We start from the raw sequence: 25,824 nt of genomic DNA on the forward strand, positions 1-25,824 counted from the left end.
GTTGTTCATAAATTAAACACATTTGAAAGTTTCTTGCGGAGTGGAGAGACAGTGATGGAGGAACCAGACAAAAGGAGGAGTTGCAGGAGGATGACCGAGCTGCATCGGACAAGGAATGAACAACACAAGCATGTGCTTTGGAAAACATACAAAAGTTTAATTTAAATAACGGCAGTTGGATGACATCTCAAAGACGGATCTCAAGCATGTTTTATCACCTGCAAATGTATTGCACTGGAACATTCTCTCGCAAGTTACAGTGGACCCAGAGGAAATCATGGAATTCGCCTTCCCTGCATGATGCTCATCAAGTCAACCGATCGATTCCCAGTATACTTCCCAAACCACCTTTAAATAAGGACACTCTCACTTTATACTGCAATATAAAAATAAGGCACTATTCAAACACATTCTCCTGCATTTCACTGATCACAGGCATTTTTTTTTGTCAACATTTTTCCATCGGTAGCAAGCAGCTGAAAACTCCAGACAGCTTTCATTGCTCTGAAACGAATCAATGATACAAAAAGTGCATCAGAAATATTCCATCTGCAATAGGCAATTAATACTTTATGGCATTGACATGTCATAGGCACGTTTGTTACGCATCCATGGACCGACTAAATTGCGCTTCTTCAAACCTCATCATAGAAGGTAAACATCTAAACAAATGTCTTTGGTTGAATTCAGCTTTGGGCTCAATTCAAAGTGGTTCCTTCTTGTTGCATTGTTTGTGCTTTTGTCATACAAGAGGAAAGAGAAGAATCATATTGCCTGTATCGAATGACATTTTTTGGTTTTGGCACCTAATTCTCAGGCCTGTGTTCAGCTGGAACTGCAGCCGAGGTGTTGCTTCACTTGGTGGCAAGGCGGTCAGGCTTTCCTCCATGTTGTTTCCAGATATGAAACAAAAGAAAGAGGGACGAATCGTTCAACAAACACGCTTGTGTGAACAGTCCAGAGTGATGATCCAAACCAGGCACATGGTGAAGAACGTTCATGTCGGGCGCTTCTCCCAGAGCTGCTTCAGACTTCACTGAATATGAAGTATATCACTCTCTTTCAAGCCAAAACGGGTCTTGTACTTATCGAACAGGCACACTAGAGACTTGACATACATGGCATGGTATACTTCCACCGTATCATCTGATGGATCTTCGATTTTTGGCACAGTGATCGGTTCGCCGACTGAAAAAAAAGTGATGCCCATCGTTCTCATTGAACTTCCAAGCAGTAAATAAACAACAGTCAGATTAAAAAAATCAGGTTTACCTATAGTAGTGATGGGCTTGCAATAAGGCACCATGCCCCAGGAGTCACCAAAGAAGAGGCCACATCCATGAAAGAGGCACGGAGCGAAGCCCAGCAGCTTCTGCAACTTCTTCTGGAGGTATCGACAGTAGGTCCCTTCCTCGAAGATCACCTGCTTGTAAGCGTCATTCTCGCCGAAGGAATACACAGGAACCAAGTCAGCACTGAGGAAACACAGAGCAGGAGGATCAGCAAACAACTCACTCAGACGAAAGAGAAGAAGTGTTGGGCTGAGTTCACCACAGACATGAGTATTGGAAATATTCTTTTGTCAACTCAAACTAACTGACCTTCGACCCCCCCGTACAGAAAGTCATTATCAGTCACTGTCATATCTGCTCATTCATGTCACAGGTCACATGGAGGGGCTAGGAACCAGTAAGCAAATACAAATGTGAAGTCACTTACATGCTGCTAAATGTTCCTTTACTCCACACATTAGATGATTAATATTAAATGTTGTTGTGATACAAGGTGTTTATATATTAATGCCTACATGATCATTTACATGTACTATATTAGTAAATGCATTTATCAGTCATTTTGTTCTTAACAAATATTTGGACATTTTCAATAAACCCATGTATGACATACAAGATTGTTTAACTAAAAAGAGATTGTTACTAGACTTTTGAATAAAATAACATTATTATTATTATTATTATTATTATTATTATTATTATTATTATTATTATTATTATTATTATTATTATTATTATTATTATTATACTATATTAAAAACAATAAGTATTATAGTATTATCATTATTGTTATTATTATGATTATTATTTGTATTATTATTATTATTATTCAGAAGAAGATGATGAAGAAGAATAACAATAATAATACTGCATCCATTTTCCATTGCAGTGAGTTCAAAAGGACTGCAGATGGCAGTAGCGCGACAAAGAAACTGTATCACATTACATGCGACAGACATGAAGAAGAGGCCGCTCCGCAGAGTATTGATGAAAATAGAAGATGATCTTGACAACATTTGTCAGCTATAAAATGTTAATTATATTGTACAATATTTGGTGTCTAAATTGTTAGCAGATCAATACAATAAGTGTTAATATTTTATAATTTTACATTAATTGTATGCGATATTGATTGATAAGGTTTTAGAGATTTTAAAGGTCTTTTTTTTTTTTTTTTATTAACCCTTTCAAACAAATTGATTACACGTGAGCATATGGAAGTATAAAATACTGTCACACGGCTGAAGAGAAACATCAATTGCTTCTTTGCTCCAACACATTCATCCATATTTCAGAACTAGCATTTGGAGTTCCAGAGACAAATCACGACAGATGACACTATGAATTCGGAACACCTTAAGGTGAATTCAAGCATATATATATATATATATATATATATATATATATATATATATATATATATATATATATGTGTGTGTGTGTGTGTGTGTTTAAATTTCAATGACGAAAAAAAAATGTGTTGAAAAGTTGTATTATCTCACTCATAATTCACCTTCTGTGGTGCTCTTTTAAAAGTTCTGTTTGTTAGAGAGATTTATGCGGCGCAACAGGGGTATAATACTTTCCATTGAGAGCAGATTTGGTAAAGGTCGCTGTTATGAGTGCTGTGTGTCTGTGGGCGCAGTGGCTTACCCCTTCTGCAGAGCTATTTTCACAAAGCCTTTACGGCTCTTCAGCGTGACGGAGTTCATGCCCGGTGTGCAGTGCAGGGACTCGGCTGCTCCTCCAACTACAATCACCACGGCGTTGCCCGTGCCGTTACACGTCAGCAGGTAGTCGATGGAGTTCCTGTTTACTGGACAGATGCCTGTCAGGAGAAGATGAATAAAAATTACAGCCCATAGAGGTCGTGGGACAGCACCAACCTCTGCCACAAGATTTATTCCCAGTCAAACTGGGATTTCTACTTGATTTCCAACCACAAACATGCCCTACATATTTTCATTTACATCAAAGGTCATTTTGCCACCACAGACGCACGGATGTTGATTTATTTCAGTGATTCGATTGTTTCCATTGATATATGCAGTTGTGACTTACGGCGTCAGTCACGTAACAGGAAGCAATGGAAATGTCACTTGAATGCCTTTTGGCTATGATTATGATTTGTATTTGAAGTCCTCATTTTGCTTTTATTGTATTCTTTTTTTTTGCTTTTATTTTGTTGCTATTTTGTCCTCACTGAAAATTGAAAGTATTTGCCTGCATTTTATGAGGGGGCAATGATTGCTGAGAATTCATCTGATGTATTTAAGGAACTAGGACAAACATACACAATAATTTCAGATATTAATTGCAACTCTTTGCTGTCAAAAGGAACTGCAATCATATTAGTGCTCTCTGTATATGGTGCTTCATCCCAGTGAACATGCAATTCACCACAAAAATGCAGGTTAAAACAAGTCAAATTATTACCCCATTATTTACTCCATTACACTAAGGCATGACAGTATGTTTTTCACATATGATTTGGGGCCAATTTTCCTCAGTTATGTTATGCTACGTATGCACAACAAATTTAAGACGCCACCACCCCAGAACACTGACAGACAAGCTTCTGTTTCTGGTGCTCTGTCGTGATCTTGATCTGCAGAACAGTCAGTACTGGACATCAAAAAGTCTTGACTCAGCAAACATTTGGGCTGCGCAATGGGACAAAAGTCCGATCTCTCGCAGATACACTTATCTGCAGTCGCCGTACCATCAGCCATATTTCCAACCAACTCACCTCCAGACATCAGATAGTCCCGCAGGACGGGCAGGCGGAAGTTCCCCGCCAGCGTTGCCAGGGACGGTTTGATGCCAGGGAATTTTTTGGAGAACCCAGTGGCTTCTGTCCCAAAGTTGCAGAAAGCACCAAAGCACATGATGCCATGAGGGTGGTACCCAAATATGTAGTTCCGGCTGGGCAGTAGGTTGTGGGTTTTAATGAGCTGGGGAACAAAACAAAAGGGGCCCGGTTAGGCTGATTTCCATATGAGGGGCACAGTTCAGTTGGGTTAGTCGATCACTGAGGACACACCACTGAAAACGCCTCAGGAAGTCGGACAGCAATACACACTTGTAATGTATTGACATTTTGGTTCACAAGGCCAGAAAACACCTTCCCATTCCGACAAACGCATCGCATTCTAGCGCTAACCCTGGTATTTAGCTAGGCTTAGGACTGTCTCAGTCGAGCCTATGGCATATTCTCACCTCGAATTACCACTTTGTTTTGCTTGGTACACATACCGGAGATGGAAATGACGTTGTACACTTTTACAAAAAACCCGATTGGTCAATAAATCTCAGTGTTTTTAATGCTTTGGTCTGACGTTGCGCCTGAGCATAACGCAGCATGTAATCCAATGCCTTAGCACGTTAGTTTCAGCAAAAAAATGAGTGAAAAGTACAGAATATTGGGCAACCGATCAGGAGATAAGCTAAGGCACCAGCTCCTGACCATACCACACAGTACATTATTATCAGAAAAGATGACAAAGGTGACCAACTTGCACATCACTATTTTGTCGGTGTGATGTGGGCATCAGTAGCAGAGGAAGCGTTGTTTATGTTCCATATCATAGTAACAACTGAAACATGTTTTTGTTTGTTTGGAATTCCAGGTGACCCACATTGATGGGGCCGGAATGAATCAGAGCATGAACCGGAGCGACAGTAGCTTTTGCTTTGGCACCGAGCTTGTGGATTTCAGAGGTCTGCCTTTCTTATCAGCCCCATGTCAACAAAACTCACGAGTCCATTTGGGGGCAGCAATAAAATAACTTAACCCAGATAGCATGTCATTCACTTTTCCACGCAAACCCCTGGTGATAGTTTAGTTCGCTGCTAAACACTGATCAGGTTGAGTGTTCCCACTACTTCAGGACGACAGAACAGTTTTCCACAGTCCACCATGAGCTAGCTTACTAGTCAAACACAGAGGTTACATAAGCACATTAGTAAGTGGGCTCACATTAGACTACCTGGCAGCCGGGGGTCATGTGGTATCGGGGCAGCAGCGTGAGACCGGTTCCAGTGGGTTACAGCGCTGGCTGAACATCACAGGAACATCAATGAAAGGACAAGCAACACATGCTCCTAACTCTTGTACTCCTGACACCCTCCAGGGTGCGTCGAAATTTTGAGGTCAGCCTAGACTTTATTTAGGTATTTTTCAACCGACTTGTCTGAGAGAGAACATTTTGCACGGTAATCAATTCCCACGCAGATGTATCCTGGTTTCCCTCAACAGTGGTCCCACTTTCATCAATGGGTCTCCTCTGAAATGGCAACCAATCACGTGTAATGTGATACTGAGCTGTGCTTTGGGGAAGGTAACAAATCGAACTGTTTCTACGGGAACAAGCAAGAGTGACTGCGACTGTAACTCTGTTATAGAGCACAAGATGCTCATTCAAACACGATTTGAAAAGTAGATTCCCACAAAGAAGCACACATTTCCACATTTTAAAGACGTGACTGAGATCAATGTGGAGGACAAAGTTCATCCACGCAGAGAAGAACTTCAAATTCCTTGGTGTGTGTCAAACTTTTGTTCTCTGCATTAGATAAGGTCGTTCTGGACCTGGGTGACTCCCAGAGTGACCAACTTTGCGAGTGAAGGAACTGGAGCACCAAGATCTGTATTGACTCAGACAAAAATATTGACCCAAAAAGATCGCTGTTGAACACGGCCACCCAGTGTCTGACGTTTCAACCATCAAGTGTGGACATAAACTTTTCTCATTCGCCGAGATGCAACGAGAAAAACAAGCCCTGATTTATCAAAGAGATCAAAGTCCTCTGCTCATGACCAACGTCACCACAGGCAACTTGGATGGCTGGTTGATTTATCTCTGATGAGATTATAATGGTGTTTTTCATCTAAAGACGCCTGCCTTGACACAGAGCTGACCATCAGTTAACCACTTCAAGAGAAAATGGTGATTAAACAAAGGAAAAAACTAAGACTTTTGATGCGTTAAGAAAAGGTCATCTATTTTTGACTGGAGATGTGACTCAATATGATTAAACAGACTATGTTTTACATTGAATTAACCAGAAAATCTGTACACATAAGCTTCAATTTCATTTTTTTAGGTCACCTGATGACCTCAAACTGTATAATGTGGTGCCCCTGGAAAAATATATATCAATATATCATATCGCAAGATACCTGCCGATACTGATGGTAGAACCACAGGGTTAAAGCAGCTCCTGAAGTTCACCAAAAAAAAAGTCATGAGACGTTCGTCACATTGGAAATATAACACAGCTTTTGTGAGTCGACACCAAGCTCCCAACATCTCAGGGCACTGTGTCGATCTCACAGGTCACACATCTGTCTGTGATGCTCACTGCCCAGATGGATGTAATACACACCACTGCAGTATTCATTCATGCTTTGATACCATGTATGAAAGTTCTTCGTTCAGTATGAAGAACACCACGCTACCTGGAGTTAATTCTGTTATAACTTTTGAGGTCAAGAAATAGCTCTGATCCCTGACAATTTAATGTCAGTTCTATTTTTCTGTTTAATGTTTCCATGTGTGAAGTACGTTCTCAGTTCTGCCATTCAGTGGCTTTCTACTTTTCTTTTTTTTTTTCTTAGCCCTTATTGCTATTAGCAATAACACATTCAGACGTTTTTTTATGGTCTTTTGAGGTGTTTGTTTCTTCCATGTTACTATGCCGCTGCCACCAAGTAAAACTCCCGGTAGTGGGAAGAATAAAGGTGATCTAATCTAATCTTGTCTAATGCTTGCGAGCCGAGGTGTTCACAGCTCCGGCGCCTTTAGCTCTACAAATAATTGGCTTAATTGATGTATAAACAGGAAGCCACCTACCCTGATGGGGAAGTAGTCCCTGAAGTAGGTCCATACGGTCCAGCTCCTCACCCACGACGACCTGCGGCCACCTGAGCGGAGCCAAAACACGAGCACCTTCATTCAGCATGACCTTAAAGCCTGTTCCATTCAAGTTAGCATAACACAGCTATTGTTTAGTCCAGACATACTAAGACTGTTACTTAAGGGAACTGGCAGGTTAAATCTCATAAATGTATGAAGCCTAATACATGAAATCTGTGCATGCCTTCACGTACAGTACAGACATTCAGCTTCCTACACAAGATTCATTCAAACACAGAGCATTTCTCCCTTGTGAGTCAAACTCAAGTGAGATAAATAAGAAGATTTGCCTTGTTTTGGTGTGTTCCAGTCAAATATGAGCCAGGCGGTGTACAAAGCAGCGATGAGCCAACAGTCGGTGCAGAACATGTAGATCAACAGCACAGTGCAGGCAGCTCCTGGAGGGACCATGGTTTTTATTGTTTTTTTTTAACCAACTCTTGAAGCATTTTTCACCGTACTAATGAGCTTAGCGGAGAGAGACTTCTCCCTCCTGAACACACAAACTCACCCAGCGCTAAGAACGAGATGACCCATTGCAGAACCGAAATCACCTGCAGACGTTTCTCCATTTTGGATCTGCAGGGCCACAAAACGGCGGGCAGGTCCTGAAGGGCAGAGAGGATGCTGGATCCGGTGCCTGGTAGTGGAAAGAAGAGTTTGAAAAAACATGTGTGTTTAAAGCTGCGTTTAGGTGTTTGAACAGAGCAACGTGATCCAATCAAGTCAGCAAAGATTAATGATTCTCTCAGCGGGGATGATATTTAACTGACCTGCTGAACATTTGTCAATATTTTGGCCCTCACGTAACTTCATCTACTCACCAGCACCTTCGGTCAGCAGCCATGAGAAGGTGCGGCTTTAGATAATGGACACATTAGAGGCGACTAAAGAGAGTGCAGCTTGACAGCCAATCAGCAGAAGATCTCCCCGGCAGGAAAACACTGTGATCTAATCCCATCTGAACAAACCTAAAATAACCCAGCGCTGGCCCACTGCTGCCACTAATACCTGGAACCGGCGGGTCTACAGTGTCGGGCGGCTCGGAGTGGCCACACGGTGGCTTCATAATAAAACAGATGGAAACACCTTCAGCCTCCGGATGCTCAATAAAGCACGTAAAACATCTATTATTGGAATTTAAAGAGCCCAATAAATAATTAAATCAGTGTTTTTTTTAATATTTTTTTTTTATATATTTCTTTTTCCGCTCCCTGAAGTGGCTCTTAAATCACAGCCAGCTATTGGGAAATGTTTGAGTAGCTCACTTATGGGTCGTGACCCCAGGGGTGACCACATGAGCGCAAGAGATAAAAGCATTTTCTGCAGTTTGGCAAAGTGGACATCAATACAACCTGGACCACGTATCAGTGCTTCTCTCCTCATTTCAGCTGTCAGTCATGTGCTAGATAAACTTAGGTTGAACGTCCATGAAGAAAGAGGACGTGCATTTACAGTTAAATTTGAGCCTCACGATGACAGTAGTTTGGAGTTTCCAGTGCGGCAAACATCCATGGTTCACCTGCAGTGCGTGCGTGAATTGCGCGTGTGGATGGTGCAAGGCAGTTGCGACCCGCAGCAGCCGAGTCGTACCTTTGAGGACTCCGGAGTAGGCAGCCAAAATAGTCTTCATCGCTGGTTGCCCCCTCGGCTGCTCTCTCACGGTGATCAAAGTTCAACGTCCAGCACCTCCGTCATGAAGGAGTCCCACTGCAGCGGGCTGTGGGGAGGACGACATTTAACCGGTGTGAGGAGGAGGAGCTCCGTGAGCCGGAGGAGAGGGACCGTGAACGCCTCCTTTCCTTCACATGCGCGTCAAAGTCAAGAGGATCCTGCGGCTGCGTGATGCTGCTGGTCAGCGCTCACCTGTGCGTCATCGACACTTTTAACCGATGAAGCTTCTTCTTCTTCAAAAAAAAATAAAAATAAAATAAAATAATAATAATAATAATCAATAAGAATACGAATATTGTATATTTTCCTCATGTTTGGACGGTTTTATTATTCTGTTTAGTTACACAAAGAGAGCAAAACAAGATAACGTATCTACGGTTTAAACATTTTTAGGGTCGTTGTTGTACAGTTAACTGTCCACTTCTGCGTAAACCCAGGAGGAGTCAGTTGACTATCAAAATGTAAAGACCAATCCATTTACTTTATTTATTTATAAAGTCGAAATATGCAAGAGCATATATTCTGAACGTTGCAAAACCATGTGGTGTCCTGGAATTACGTCAAACCAAACTTCCAAAAGTCATTGTAAATATCTTGTATTAAATCTATATCCATATATCTATATATCTATACATATATATCTATATATATATATATATATATATATATATATATATATATATATATATATATATATATATATATATATATATATATATATAAATTTCTGGCTTGATCGAAAATGTAATTTAAATAATAGTGATAATAGTCTTTTTATGTACAGTAAAATCAACTATTATTTGTGATACTGTTATTAATTCATTCGGTCGGACATCATCGTCATCGTCACCTTATTGCCAACATCTCCCTGGTGACTTGAAGAGCACTGACCCTGTGATGGTTTTTCACAGTGAACCCTGTCTCTTTTGCCCCATACTAACTTGGACTGATTCTATTTTGGACCCATCATCAGCAGAACCTAACAGTTAAAATATTGACATAGATAAAAAAAAAAAAAAAAACTGATGCACTAAATGAACCCTGGAATCCCATTTTGCCTTACATCCTGTTAGAACTGGGTCCATTCAGATTTTTTGAAGAAAGAATCCAGCATTTAGGTGAAAGTATTCGGGACTGTATTCGGTCCAATATTTGTGCGTTTGTTTAATGTTTCACAACCTGCACAAGGCCATTTTCGGTAAATTAATAATTTCATCAGAACAAATATTATAAAATGTCTTGGAAAGAAAACTGTTTATCTTTGGCAATCCAACCGAAAAACCATTGATAACATATCTAGTGCACCTGCGATCATGGCTGACATTCAAATATAGAACACACTGCCATCTGTTAGTGCACAAGTGGGAGTCCACGTGTGTGTATGTAGACGGTCATAAAGACAATACATTTTAAACTCAAGACATCACAACAAGAAGTCCGGTGGAGACTGGTATTTGTTTTTGTTTTGTTTTTTTAAGACACAGGAGAGATTAGATATGATGGGCAGAAGTGGGTGAAAATTGAGCCTTGACTTTTGACCTTTGAGCGCTTTCTTCAAAAATAAGTCAATATGTTGTTGCCCTGACCTGAAGCACACCCTACAGCAGATATCAGGAGCCAAACAACTCTCAGCTGTATGCTTTACGACTGGGGAAGTGGTTTGTATGTGAACACACCTGCACGCGCCACACATTGATCTCACTGGAAACAGTGCTAAATAAGAGACAGACATCATTTCTGATAGTGAGGATTGTGCTTCCTGTGCCCCCTTATTTCAACCAGAGTTGCACTTGGAATTATTATTTTGTTATGGAATCATCTCAGCTACATACATGTTTGTGTGGACCACTAACAGATCAACATTTCAATCAATAAAACATTCAATTCAACATTTAATTTTCATTTAAATATCGATTTCAACCCATGTTGATTTTGACAATATGATGCAACTCAAGTAAACCTATGAACCCCCGCGATAGAAGACTCGTTGCCACACCAACAGCACCACTGCCAACGCCTTCCACACTGGATCCAAAGGTTCAGACAAACAGAAAGACTTTGACCCCCGTGCGAGTCCGAACGCTGACTTCAACCATCTTCATCAGTTTATTGAATAATTCACACAGCCGACAAGTACGGTCTTGATTCGTAAGAGAAAGAAATGTGAATCAAAACGTGCAGTGAAATAAATAGTCGCTCATGCGCCGCTCTCAAACAAAGCTGAGGTGCATGTCTGGGTCCACTCCGTAGTTGCTCTTGTGCTCCTCAAACAGATTGCTGAGCTCATCCATGTAGTGCTGGTGGAGGTCATCCAGCTGCTGCACTGTGGGCTTCTCGGTGCGCTTCACTTTAATGGGGCGTCCGACTGGAACACAGAGGATTTTGTTTTTAAAAGTTTCACGGAAAAGATGCTGAGCGTTAAGTAAGTGTTGATTCATGAATTATGGATGCATCAAGAATGAAGGTCACTCACCAACTAGATAGTACTAGTTAGTTAGCTCATAGCTTTTTTTAGGTCAGAAAAATAAAGAATAGTTTAGCATAAATGCAGTATTTATTATTGCTAAGTCATGGAGTTCGACTAGCAACAGACCAGAAAGTTTTGACAAATACTTAGCTGGGCATTCTAAAAAGAGGTTTGATGGTTTGAATAAGGTCTCAGAATGTTGTCTGTAAGACTTTTAAACACTTTTAAAATGTTTGAACTGTCTCCTCTCTTCATCCTTATCTCTTCCCCCCAGCAGAATCTTATGTTTTAATTCCAGCTCTCTGGACTGTATATTTTGGTTTGTCACGCCAGCCGCACAACTGAGGAACACCACACATTTTGGTGTGAAATGAGACTTTTGGCACAATGTGAAAATGTTCGTCAATTCCCGATTTAATTGAACATTAAAAAGTCTTCATGTTGATTGAATTTAACAACCTAATTTCACACTCTGCTGCACTTCAAAAACAGTCTATTTAAACATTTTAATGAGTTTAGTTAGATGAGAAGAACATTTAGAAATCAGAACAGAACATGCAGAAAACTTTGAAAATTTTGATGTTCACATGAAAATATAAGATTTATCAAAATAATGTTGCATACATTAAATACATTATAATGCAACTAATATTTTTTTCTGAAAAGTTGAGTTTTGTTCACCAGTGAATTGCCTGAAGAAACTTTTCTCCAGTCAAAAATGCCATTTTATTTTCAGGCTCATTTCACTTTGTATTTTGTCAACAATGTTTCCCATGTATTTCTCCCAAAATTCACTTCACAAAATCAGATCAGCATTAGGTTGACACACTGTCGGTTGGTTAAGTTGACTGTGATTGATGGTCTGTATGTGTCATGCTTTCTATGAGACATGGTGCGGAAGTATGGTCACAGTTACTTGGTGTACATGTACTGAATATGCCACCTCACTTGACCATGAGACACAGCCGAAACAAACCCTCGGTTTGGCGTTGAAGTCACGCTTGACCAGGAGACAAACTGTATTTTTCTGCTGGTTATTGCAGTGAAAGACTTGTGTAATAAAAACTTCCAGTTAAATAACACTTTATAAAAGAATTAATCATATTTACATAACTTATCAATTTCCACATTGACCTGGGATCTTTATACTTCATGAATATGAACTTAAGCACACCGTTTTTAAATTTCTCTTTTCTGCCATTATTCATTTTCAGCATCAACAATGTTTAATGTATGAAGTTTGTATGTTAAAGCAAGAATTTCTTTTGATCGGACAATAAGTACACATGCTGACAGGCATTCCACCTGCACGAACCTGTTGCCTTCCACATGTATCTCACGTCAATAATGTGCCAACTGTCTCTGAAGCTTGACCAGACGACAGCGTTTGCCAATATCAGTTCAGGTTGAGAAATTCATGCGGAGAGTTGCGGCAGCAGCAAATCTCGTCTGGTCTGCCAAAGTCTGATGCCTTCATGTGTCTGCGTTCACAGGTCAAACTCTCTGCACCCGGTCACCCGTGGCACGGTGCCAGCAATGTTTCCTCACCTACTGTAGTGATGGGTTTTCGGTACGGCATGAGGCCAAAGGAGTACTGGAATATTCCACGAGCGTGGAAGAGCGGCAGAGAGATTCCCATGATGCTCTGGAGCCTCTCCTGGGTCCACCGGAGCCACGTTCCTCTGGGGTTTTCCACCTGATCAAACACTTCATTTTCTCCAAAGGAGAAGGCAGGCACCAGATGAGCCCTAAAACGAAACGTGAATGAAATGATTTAATAGGGAACAGAGATCACACTGTTTTCTTTTTCAGTCGCTTCTCCTTCTGGACTGTCAGGTGATTTTCTGATGATGTGTGTGGCCACAATCGGTGAGCGATGCTCGGCTCAGATTCACTGTCCGCTTTGGTTTCCATCTCAGAACCGCTGCCTCACCTCACCTCTGCACGAAGCTGCAAATGCCTTTGCTTTAAAAAGTCTGTCTTAAACTTTCTGGATCAAAACAACATTGAACATAAGGTTTTATTTTTTTGCTCTCCAGAGTTTGGGAGAGTCAGCTGTCATTTATCAGCAGACCACACCGTGTGATCCTCGGGAACCTGGCAGCACTGAGGCATTAGAATCCCCCTGGCTCCACATAGCATTTTGTTTAACAGTGGCACAGTGTGACTTAAGTTGCAAGCCAAAAAAAATCAATTTTAAAAGGAATTTTCAGGTTTTCCAAGTCTTAAAATTGTGAAATCAAATCTCTCACATTAAGATAATAGCTTTGCATCAAAATGAAATGTTTGATTCCAAAGTTATATCAAGTTAAAGTTTCCAAAATGGCCGCACAATGTTATAGCTGATTCATGCATCATGGGATGTAGGACACGCCACCCTCAATAAACAACTATGCTGCTGTGCTGATAGATTCTGATTGTAAGTTTTTCTTATGACTGAAAGATGTTTGTGGCTTTCCTTAATACCACAAAGACTCCAGCCATTTTCTGACAAAAATTCCTTAAGCAGCAAACAGCTTTACCCACATGATCCATCAGAATGTGAGAATCATCACCAATAAAGTCTTTTAAAATCAACGAAACTCTGAACTTTATGTGGTCTACAACACGAATGAGGATCAGCATATGAAGTGAGGAGGAGAGAATGTCTAAACAGAAACACTAAATACTGCTGTGACTCATGTTTTTGATCTGTTGAAAGCAGACAACTGGTCAAAAATACTGAAATCCTATGAAGTATCCCAGGGATTTCCAGCCTTTGATGGCCATTAAATAGCAATTTGACACAGTATTAAACGTACAATCAGTGGAACGCCATCACAAAGCTGACCCCACCCTACAACTTTTTCACCTGTTGCACTGCCAATGCGTCAATATGTAATGCCAAAGGCTGCCTTTTTCATCAATATAGGACACAAAAGGCAACTTTCCTAGCATCAATACAGTGGTACCTCAGTTTTCGAACGTCCCGGACTTCAAACAAATCGGAGTTTGAACAAAAATTTCAAGATTTTTTTGCTTCGGATTTCAAATGAAAATCCAGAACTCGAACGTCCCTGAAAAAAGTCGGAAAAACATAACATGTGCGGACTGATCAGCTGACCCAGCTGCTCGCTCTCCACACCTCCGAGGCTGGAGCGCTCACTCCAGGGTTTGATGTCCTGTTGTGGGCTGGAGCTGGGACAGGGATGAGGCGAGTCTGGGACAGAGCTAAGTTACTTGGTTTATGACTTTGTCACAGCCAAACTGCACAGAAGCGCACATTCAGAGCTGGACACGCACCGGGCACCTCTTCACTTCTGGAGAGACGTCACTCACTCGGCAACCCCTCCCACATGCAGCGGCCACACACATAGAGGAACAGCGCACCTGCAGCAGACACTCTACATTCACTCCTACAAAAGACTATTTTAAGGCTTGGAACGCATTATTTCTTTTTCAATTCATTGTAAACGATTCAGATTTCCAACAAATTGCTTCTCGAACGGCCGTCTGGAACGGATTGTGGTCGAGAACCGAGGTACCACTGTATATGACGCCATTTTTTTTTTTTACTCCATGAGAAGCCACTGGAAAACCTGTCACTCTTGTTGGGGACAGAAAAATGAACCATAATAATGTAATATATATAATGATAAACAGAAGCGGTAAAACTGATGTCTAATGTGTATGTTTTAATATCATTTCTATCCACTTATGTCAATGTCTTGGGTATCAGGGCTGCATGTGGACACCACTTGATACCCATAAATGATGGAATAAAAGAAAGAGCAAACACTTGTGTAACCTGTTAGCTAATTGACATTTTTTTTTTTTAAAGCTGAGTCATCTTCAGCAATGACGTCTAACAGTCTCTTTTATGTTTTGGCAGGAAAGGGACCCGAAAATTCTACCGATCTCATGATCACAAATGAGGTAACGAGGATGCGCAGACAAGTGGATTGACAATCTCTTATCAATAAATCACAAGACTTCGGGGGAATCTTTGAAAAGACAGGATTCAATTTCAGCTTTCACCTTGAGGCACTCACCCATTCTCCATGGCCATCTTGATGAAGCCTTTCTTCTTGGCTAAGAGGACGTTGTAGGTCCCAGGATGAGCATCCAGTGCCTCCGGGGCGCCGCCGACTGCTATGACCACAGCGTTGCCACCTCCTCGCTGACGCAGTGGGTAACTAGCGCTCTCTTTGTCAGATGGAATCAGACCTGTGACGTCAACATGGGGCTTCAGGGTTTCGCAATAGTTTCCCAGAGAATGTGTCTCACTGTATAACTAGACTGTAAAATCGTTTTGACCACACGGTGAATTATGAGTCACATCCTGAGGTGGAATCAAAACTACGATACAGAGCTGTTTGATGATTCGTCTCTCATATTTCCCTGTTTTCAAAGGTGCAAAGGACCATTAGGAGGACTTTCACTCTCTGGACTTTCCCAACGCTTCATGACAGAGCACTCTTTATTCTAAATTCTGGTCATTGGCTCTTTGAACTACTTGAATAGTTTTTTTTTGACTGTGCGTTTTGTCTGAACCGGGCGTGTCACAAATGTTTCAGGGCCAAACATCGTACATAGAGTTTAGAATTTGAAATCTAGAGTTTGTTGTAGAGGTGCATCGACCGACGCAAAGCTGCGGTATTTTCAGGATAGGAAGGTGAAAACAAGTAGCAGTTAGTGTCACAATGAGTAGCACAACACACATATTGTTAAGTAGAGCTGATAGTGTCACTTTTTTTTAGAATTTAGTGTATTTAACTGCTGAAATTTGAAGACAAAGCCAGAGGGCCACATAAAATTTGCCCAAAGGTCGCACATGGCCCCCGAGCCTTACTTTGGGTATGCCTTGTTTACGTCACAGAGCTTTTCATATTTGAGAGTTTTCTATGCACTTTAAGGGGAAGGTACAGTGTCAGGAGAATTAGGAACGTGACAAACCTGCACACATGATGTAGTCTCTGAAGAAGGGGGCTCGGAACCAGAGGGGCAACATCAACAGGTGGCTGGTGAGGCCCGGAAACATCTGTCTGAAGCCGGTGGCATAGCTGCAGAAGTTGGAGAAGGCTCCTGCCACCAAGACGCCGTGAGGGTGGAAGCCGATGACGTAGTTGAGTTTAGGGTCAAGGTCGGCCGTTTTCACCAGCTGTGAAGGTCAAATGTTAATGATAAAATATAAAGCGTTTGTGTGCTGGTGTTTCAAACATTCACCTCTAGAGAAGTAGGACATAAGTTCCCCTCCACCCCAAAAACAGCTGGCTGCAGGCCAAGCATGTGCCAGAATACGACAATTTGGACATCGCCCTGGACCCTGTCACTTTCTCCCTGCACGCACTCGCTCCACATTTGATGGACTTGAATAGAAACGTGTTTGACTGGATCTTCACGTTCAATCCGCATGCACATGATGAGAGCAGACAACTTCATGATGTCACTGGAAACCCCGTGAGCTTATGGTTCATTAGAAATAAAAGATCTTTATGTGCATTTTATTCCATATGATGTTCTTGTCCTCTGTCCTCTTCAATAAAAACACATTTCACAGGCTACGTCTAAAACTTCAGCGCTTCTTTTTCCTATCTTTGTCATCTCATATATGCAACAGTTGAGTCTTGTGCTCTTGAAGTTAAGGAACATGTAGCAGAAGAATGACTCTTCTGTAAGTCACCGCAGCAAGCCGAAGATGAAGATAACTATCTCCACTGAACTACAAAACACGATTCAACATGTGCTTACTTACTCACACCTCCTTACTGATCAGTTATTACGATGATTTTAAGATTTCAACGACTTCATTTTAATATCAATTCATTCATCGATATTCAAATTCAGGCTGCACTTTCATATACTGTTCATAGTTTCACCGACTGAGTGAAGACTTTGTCACAAACTGTAAACCACAGATAAGGTATCTCCGCCTCGCAGTTGACCTCACATTTGAATTGAAGTAGGATAGTGGGAGGCACTGCAGGTCGATAGTTTGTTTTGGCATGCTGAGATTGGACTGCATTAGAAATGCTCCCTGACCCACAAAACTGAGCTATAGATGGAGCAGACACTCAAATACATAACATTACATGATAATAATGTGCACTACTTGAATCATTTTAAGGTGGTACCCACCACCACAGCAACCCACCCCTCAAGTTCTCCACCCTCAGCTGCTGGCCTCCAGCTCAGTTGGTCATTCTCCTGATTCCACCTATCGCCTCTGAAACTGTTTACAAACAAACCTGTGCGTTCGCCTGTGTGAACGAGGACTTGTTGGGATTTTGAAAAATGTTTCAATCTAAAAGGTGGCTGTTATAAAGTCAACCTCAGTAGTGTGTTTTTCAGGTCTGTCAAGTGTTGATTCCTCATGAAACTAGACACATAACATGAACTGGTTTGTCCCTGGAAGTTTAAATAGAAAGTAGGTTCAGCAAATATTAGCTTTTGTAGTGAATGTGTTTTGCTGTCTTTGCTGCCGTTCACTCACACAGAGGTGATGTTGTGATATCACTGCAAGATGATGCAGTAATTGTACCTCAGACTATTGATAGGTCGGAGTTTTTGGTTCCATGAAAAAATGTATTTTAGGTGATTCTATCACCTTTTGTGCCAGAAGTGCCAGCTCTTTATGGGTATATTAATATCCCACACTTGGTCTATAGTCTGAGACGACGGAAGAGGATTAGGGCCAGTGAAAACATATGTATGTATTAGGCAGATTTAATTTAGAATTCTGCGATTAAAGTCAGAATTTTCACTTTTAAATTTTAGAGAATAAATTCAGAAAATCTGATTTTAAAGTCAGAATTCTGAGACTAAAGTCAGAATTCTGACTTTAAAATTCTCACTTTAAAGTCAGAATTCTGAGAATAAATTCAGAAAATCTGACTTTAAAGTCAGAATTCTGAGGTTAAAGTCAGAATTCTGAGATTCAAATCAGAATTCTGACTTGACTTTAAAGTCATAATTCTGAGGTTAAAGTCAGAATTCCCACTTTAAAGTCAGAATCTTAATCTCAGAATTCTCATTTTAAAGTCAAAATTCTGAGAAAAAAATCAGAAATTCTTACTTTAAAGTGAGAATTCTGAGATTAAAGTGAGAATTCTACCGACTCTTTCTTATTCTTGACTGGCCCTAATCCTCTTCCATACTGAGACACATCATTTTGTAACGTATTTTCCTTAAAGGGGAGAAACCGTGAGAGCAGATATCAGCTGGTGAAGTGTTGCCTGATGATGAAATTAGGGACAGTGGGTAGAAAGACACCAATGAAACAAATCAGACGCTCTGAAGGCCAATGCCTGTGCCTCATCTTCCATTGACTCTTTGTCTCCCTCCTAATGGGGCATACAGTCAGATGATGGCGGAACCGACTGGTTGGAGCAGCAGCGCAGGTCTGATGTGAGGATGCTCAGAGGTTTCAATTCGCTGCGAGGAGAGAAACGTCGCACACGAAGGAACGTGTGATTGATATCTAAAGTGCCTCTGAGGCAGATGAACTATCTCCTGCCATTAAACTTGGAAGTCACTGCCGGATGACTGAACATGTTTTCCCAAACCCCACCAACTGTGGCTTTATTATCAACGATAGACAATCGACTTCAGTTGTTCAGGTTGTTCAGATTTGGTTTTTCACCCCGCAGATGTCGTCTTATCTTAGGATCATTACGTGTGACAAGGAGGTTATGTTACTGAAGGTGTTACGTTGATAGAGCTCAAAAGGCCTTGAAATGTCAGGGCCAAATTTGGATCAAACTTTCAGGAAATATGTGATGATGAGAATGATAGGAATCACCTTTTGGTTCCAGGGTTTTTTTTTTTTTATGATTCTTCAACATGTTGAAAAACTCAAGGATACTTTGGGAGATTGTGTTGGGTGGACTGAAGCTGTGTGGTGGAAGTTTGTGCTCTCTGAATGTAATTGTGAAATGAAATGGGACTTTATTGCCATATATATATATATAAATATATATACACACACGGTGGTACCTCGGTTCTCGACCACAATCCGTTCCAGACGGCCGTTCGAGAAGTGAAGTGTTCGAAATCTGAATCGCTTTTTCCCATTACAATGGATGGAAAAAGAAATGATGCGTTCCAAGCCTCAAAACAGGCTTTTGTAGGAGTGAATGTAGAGTGTCTGCTGCAGGTGCGCTGTTCCTCTATGTGTGTGGCCGCTGCATGTGGGAGGGGTTGCCGAGTGAGTGAGGTCTCTCCAGAAGTGAAGAGGTGAGGAGACAGGAAAGGTTTTACACCTCAATATGAAGAAAAAACAGTCACTAAATGTAGCTAACGTCTGCATACAGAGACTGCGTTATACACAATAACCTCGCTGCGTATATATATATATATATACATATATATATTATTAATTATTATTAATTATTATTACTTATTATTATTTTTCTATATTTATTTATTTATTTTTTTATTTTTTTATTTTTTTATATGCGCCATGACTGAAGCAAAAGAACCAGGTGCGTTCACTTCCCACGTTCGGCTGCTAGAGGGAGACACAGGAGCAGAAGTGTGGTACTGAATTTGAATGCATTCATATTATACTGTGTTCATGGCAGATGTTATTATATACGATGTGATGAAGCCACTGCACTAGCTTCTGTCATTCAGTCTATAAGAACCAACATTATATATATATATATATATATATATATATATATATATATATATATATATATATATATATATATATATATATATATATATATATATATATATATATATATATATATATATATATATATAATCATCTGTTTACAGTAATTGTTAAGCTCATGGCCCAGCAAGCCAGGGTGGCCTGGTGCTGTAATTTATGAGTTTTTAGAAAAAACTGTTTTTTGGCCAGTGACATCATGAAGAATGTGGGTCATGTGGAAGTTCACCCTTCATCTCACCTTGATGGGGAAGTAGTCCCGAAAGTGCTGCCACAGTTTGAGGCCACACAGGAAGGGCACCCTGCGACCTCCTCGTGTGGGAGTATCGAAGTCAAAAAACCACCAAATGGAGTAGAGGACGCTGATGGACCAGTACGGAGTGAAGAGCAAGTAGAAGTAAAGCAGGATGCAAAGGGGCGCTGAGAAGAGAGAGACACATACACTGATGGGAATGCGGTTTTTCAGGTTTCACAGAGGAATTTAACCGTTGAAATTGAGGAAATGTTGTAGAGAGATGTATCGTTATGTCACTGGATCATGTGCTTTATGAATGAGATGTTTGCTCGGAATCACGTCAGCACCGCACAGGAAGTGGTTAAAGAGAAGAGAGATTCATATTTTCTATTTTAACATTTGGTTTTAGACGGAAACAAAATGTGATGCAAATACTATCTGAATAATTTGCTTCTTACTTCTTGAACACAGAAAATAAATAAAAGTTTTAAAGAGGAATATATTTTTATTCGAAATACATATCTTGAAAAAATATATGTATCATATCTTGCACTGGTTTCACCAGTAAATTGGCAAATTAGAAGCTTCATTTTTTAATTTAATTTTATTTTTCATTATTATTAGTTTATTTATTTATTTCAGTTAGACTGTCGGGATCTCAGTGTTCATAAAGTTTTGCATTTTAAATGTTTAAAAGCTTGTGTACTTCAAATCATCCCATTGAAGTTTCTGGCCACAGATGCTGGGTTTAATAGCAGATGGTGTGGGCCGCAAAGGGACCCCAGGTCAGACTTTGAACTTGCCTTGAAGACAACAATATAAAAATAGAATAGGACTATGGAATAAAAAACATTTGATATTAAATGGTATAATGTTCTGTGAAATAGCTGATCGTGGATAGAATAAAAATAAAATAAATAAAAATAACATTTAGATGAGATATTGGCGCAAAAGCCCCGCACATACTGAATAGACTGTGTCATTTTTAAAGCACTACATGCAGCCTAGTTTTTCTTTAAACAGTGCTTTGCGTGATTAAATAGTGATGAAGAAGCACAGGCAACAGCAAGCAGAGTCAGAGTCAGGCTCCTCCTCAGACTCACACACACACACAGTGGTGGATCAGGAAGGGAGGCTTTTCAATCATGTGCTAGCTACTAGCATAGTAATGCAATAAACCTGGAGGACGGGGGGTGTGTCCGAGCTACAGTGGTCAGGACTGGAAAAATAATAAACCTACTGACACAAACATGTCTGTACAGTATAAGCCACGTGGCCAGAAGGTTGTCGACACATAAGTAGATTCTCATTGACCTTGCAGGAGTTTAAAAGGAGCCAAAAAGTGATCCTGGTGAGGTCAACCAAAGCATCCATGGTTGTTCAGGCTCCTTTTTCTGCTCATATATGTGTTGAAATCTGTTCAACCCAACGTGAGGCAAGTCATGGAGCATTCATTCAACAGAGGGCCAAGACTCGCGAACAGCCACTCACCCAGAGCCAGGAAGGAGAAGACCCACAGCAGCACCACAGCAGTCTGCAGTCTCCTCTGGAAGGGAACATCCAGGGGAGCAAAGTCAACCTTCATCTTTGCAACAGAGTGAAAGGGGGAAAAAATCCTGGAGCCCCTGGAGCCACTGGTGAAGAAGAGGAGCGACTGAAGCGGGTCCAAAGTCTTCGCCTTTCACCGCAACGCCATCTCCTCACGCTGTGGGCCTTATCTTGAACACTCACAAGAGCATTTGATTTGTCAAACCATATCAGCCACATTTGACTTTTGACCCCGGAGAGGAGACAGAGGTCTGTTAAAAGAAACAAGTCATATGTTCTCAGTCAAAGATCCTTCTCTCCAGTGAAATGTGTTTGATTTGATGTGCTGAGTCTGCCAGAGATGAAGACACAGTTCCATCTATCAGAGAGAGGCAGGACTGCAAGCTCATGTGAAAACAAGAATGCAGATCAGTTTATGTTGCCAGATCAAGCGCAGTTTCCCCATTGTGGGAAGAATAACGCCAATCTAATCTAATCTAATCTAAAAAATGTCTTTCCACACTGCAGCCTATTTCAGTACAGAAGTACAGAACTAAAAAAAAAAATCTGAATTGTATTATTTGATCGTAGTTTTATTCACTCAGACAAGAATAATTTGAATGACTTATACCCAGCTGGTATATTGGGCTCTAATAACTCTCACTTGCTTAACTCAAATTGCAATATACAACACCACCACTAGATGTCAGTATATTTTACACGTTTCCAATTTACATATTTGACCTATTTGTGTATTATATCTATATCTATATAGATATATACAGTATGTAAGAGAATATATTTTTATCCTTTTTGTTCACACTTTTAAAAAAAAGTTTCCTCTCTTTCTTATTGTGCATTATTATTTTTCTTTTGTATATGTATATTATATATTTTTTTATATAATATATATTTATTTTGTATATGCCCCCCAAAAAATGACACGCTTTTCCCCGCAATATTGTCTCATTTTCCCATCAAGTCCTCGTTTATGGCTGAAAAAAAAGTGGTGGTTTAAATGAAGATGCATGTAGGTATATTATTAAAAATGAGTAGTATAATAATTATTACAAATGACAATTAATTTGTTGAGGTGATGGCGATAATGCTAATAGTTATGAAAAGTATTGTGAATAGTGTCGTAATAGTGTCCGTGAGCAATTGTACTTTTTGGAGATAGATGTATATGAAGTGGCACAAACAAATAAATAAAAATTAAAATAAAAAATCACCAGACATTGGATTCATATAACAGTTTAGGAGGGTAAAACAAACATGACATTCACAACATTAATATTGTATTTTTTTTTTTTTTTTATGAGTCGGATGTCGCTGGTTACAGTACTGATGTATTTTTTTATGAGTCGGATGTCGCTGGTTACAGTACTGATGTATTTTTTTTAATGAGTCGGATGTCGCTGGTTAAAGTACTGATGTATTTTTTTATGAGTCGGATGTCGCTGGTTACAGTACTGATGTATTTTTTTTATGAGTCGGATGTCGCTGGTTACAGTACTGATGTATTTTTCTATGAGTCGGATGTCGCTGGTTACAGTACTGATGTATTTTTTTATGAGTCGGATATCGCTGGTTACAGTACTGATGTATTTTTCTATGAGTCGGATGTCGCTGGTTACAGTACTGATGTATTTTTTCTATGAGTCGGATGTCGCTGGTTACAGTACTGATGTATTTTTCTATGAGTCGGATGTCGCTGGTTACAGTACTGATGTATTTTTTCTATGAGTCGGATATCGCTGGTTACAGTACTGATGTATTTTTTTATGAGTCGGATGTCGCTGGTTACAGTACTGATGTATTTTTTTATGAGTCGGATGTCGCTGGTTACAGTACTGATGTATTTTTCTATGAGTCGGATGTCGCTGGTTACACTACTGATGTATTTTTTTTATGAGTCGGATGTCGCTGGTTACAGTACTGATGTATTTTTCTATGAGTCGGATGTCGCTGGTTACAGTACTGATGTATTTTTTTATGAGTCGGATGTCGCTGGTTACAGTACTGATGTATTTTTTCTATGAGTCGGATGTCGCTGGTTACAGTACTGATGTATTTTTTTATGAGTCGGATGTCGCTGGTTACAGTACTGATGTATTTTTTTATGAGTCGGATGTCGCTGGTTACAGTACTGATGTATTTTTTTATGAGTCGGATATCGCTGGTTACAGTACTGATGTATTTTTTTATGAGTCGGATGTCGCTGGTTACAGTACTGATGTATTTTTTTATGAGTCGGATATCGCTGGTTACAGTACTGATGTATTTTCTTTATGAGTCGGATGTCGCTGGTTACAGTACTGATGTATTTTTCTATGAGTCGGATGTCGCTGGTTACAGTACTGATGTATTTTCTTTATGAGTCGGATGTCGCTGGTTACAGTACTGATGTATTTTTTCTATGAGTCGGATGTCGCTGGTTACAGTACTGATGTATTTTTCTATGAGTCGGATGTCGCTGGTTACAGTACTGATGTATTTTTTCTATGAGTCGGATATCGCTGGTTACAGTACTGATGTATTTTTTTATGAGTCGGATGTCGCTGGTTACAGTACTGATGTATTTTTTTATGAGTCGGATGTCGCTGGTTACAGTACTGATGTATTTTTCTATGAGTCGGATGTCGCTGGTTACAGTACTGATGTATTTTTTTTATGAGTCGGATGTCGCTGGTTACAGTACTGATGTATTTTTCTATGAGTCGGATGTCGCTGGTTACAGTACTGATGTATTTTTTTATGAGTCGGATGTCGCTGGTTACAGTACTGATGTATTTTTTCTATGAGTCGGATGTCGCTGGTTACAGTACTGATGTATTTTTTTATGAGTCGGATGTCGCTGGTTACAGTACTGATGTATTTTTTTATGAGTCGGATGTCGCTGGTTACAGTACTGATGTATTTTTTTATGAGTCGGATATCGCTGGTTACAGTACTGATGTATTTTTTTATGAGTCGGATGTCGCTGGTTACAGTACTGATGTATTTTTTTATGAGTCGGATATCGCTGGTTACAGTACTGATGTATTTTCTTTATGAGTCGGATGTCGCTGGTTACAGTACTGATGTATTTTTCTATGAGTCGGATGTCGCTGGTTACAGTACTGATGTATTTTTTTATGAGTCGGATGTCGCTGGTTACAGTACTGATGTATTTTTCTATGAGTCGGATGTCGCTGGTTACAGTACTAATGTATTTTTTTTATGAGTCGGATGTCGCTGGTTACAGTACTGATGTATTTTTCTATGAGTCGGATGTCGCTGGTTACAGTACTGATGTATTTTTTTATGAGTCGGATGTCGCTGGTTACAGTACTGATGTATTTTTTCTATGAGTCGGATGTCGCTGGTTACAGTACTGATGTATTTTTTTATGAGTCGGATGTCGCTGGTTACAGTACTGATGTATTTTTTTATGAGTCGGATGTCGCTGGTTACAGTACTGATGTATTTTTTTATGAGTCGGATGTCGCTGGTTACAGTACTGATGTATTTTTTTATGAGTCGGATATCGCTGGTTACAGTACTGATGTATTTTTTTATGAGTCGGATGTCGCTGGTTACAGTACTGATGTATTTTTTTATGAGTCGGATATCGCTGGTTACAGTACTGATGTATTTTCTTTGTGAGTCGGATGTCGCTGGTTACAGTACTGATGTATTTTTCTATGAGTCGGATGTCGCTGGTTACAGTACTGATGTATTTTTTTATGAGTCGGATGTCGCTGGTTACAGTACTGATGTATTTTTTTATGAGTCGGATGTCGCTGGTTACAGTACTGATGTATTTTTTTTATGAGTCGGATGTCGCTGGTTACAGTACTGATGTATTTTTTTATGAGTCGAATGTCGCTGGTTACAGTACTGATGTATTTTTTTATGAGTCGGATGTCGCTGGTTACAGTAATGATATATTTTTCTATGAGTCGGATGTCGCTGGTTACAGTACTGATGTATTTTTTTATCAGTCGGATGTCGCTGGTTACAGTACTGATGTATTTTTTTATGAGTCGGATGTCGCTGGTTACAGTACTGAT

At 40.1% G+C, this 25,824-nt stretch overlaps 2 protein-coding genes across 3 annotated transcripts; both read right to left on the minus strand.

The window, feature by feature from the left end:
• Positions 1-155: 155 nt before the first annotated feature.
• On the minus strand, positions 156-8,917 carry dgat2 (diacylglycerol O-acyltransferase 2). Of its 2 annotated transcripts, none has more exons than XM_053847271.1 (8): positions 8,804-8,917; positions 7,722-7,850; positions 7,501-7,608; positions 7,148-7,218; positions 4,042-4,246; positions 2,946-3,120; positions 1,273-1,475; positions 156-1,188 (listed from the first exon to the last, which is right to left on the minus strand). In XM_053847271.1, exons 1-8 carry the CDS (start codon positions 8,841-8,843, stop codon positions 1,034-1,036), a joined length of 1,086 nt encoding a protein of 361 aa, XP_053703246.1. In that variant the 5' UTR covers positions 8,844-8,917; the 3' UTR covers positions 156-1,033. The 2 variants fall into 2 exon arrangements, with proteins under 2 accessions (XP_053703246.1, XP_053703245.1); XM_053847270.1 differs by lacking the exon at positions 8,804-8,917 and adding an exon at positions 7,984-8,064.
• Positions 8,918-11,094: 2,177 nt separating this feature from the next.
• On the minus strand, positions 11,095-21,827 carry mogat2 (monoacylglycerol O-acyltransferase 2). Its single transcript, XM_053847699.1, has 6 exons — positions 21,734-21,827; positions 20,249-20,427; positions 16,287-16,491; positions 15,383-15,557; positions 12,900-13,099; positions 11,095-11,249 (listed from the first exon to the last, which is right to left on the minus strand). Exons 1-6 carry the CDS (start codon positions 21,825-21,827, stop codon positions 11,095-11,097), a joined length of 1,008 nt encoding a protein of 335 aa, XP_053703674.1.
• Positions 21,828-25,824: the final 3,997 nt, after the last annotated feature.

This window comes from Synchiropus splendidus, chromosome 17 (assembly GCF_027744825.2).
Source record: "Synchiropus splendidus isolate RoL2022-P1 chromosome 17, RoL_Sspl_1.0, whole genome shotgun sequence".
Classification (NCBI taxonomy): domain Eukaryota; kingdom Metazoa; phylum Chordata; class Actinopteri; order Syngnathiformes; family Callionymidae; genus Synchiropus; species Synchiropus splendidus.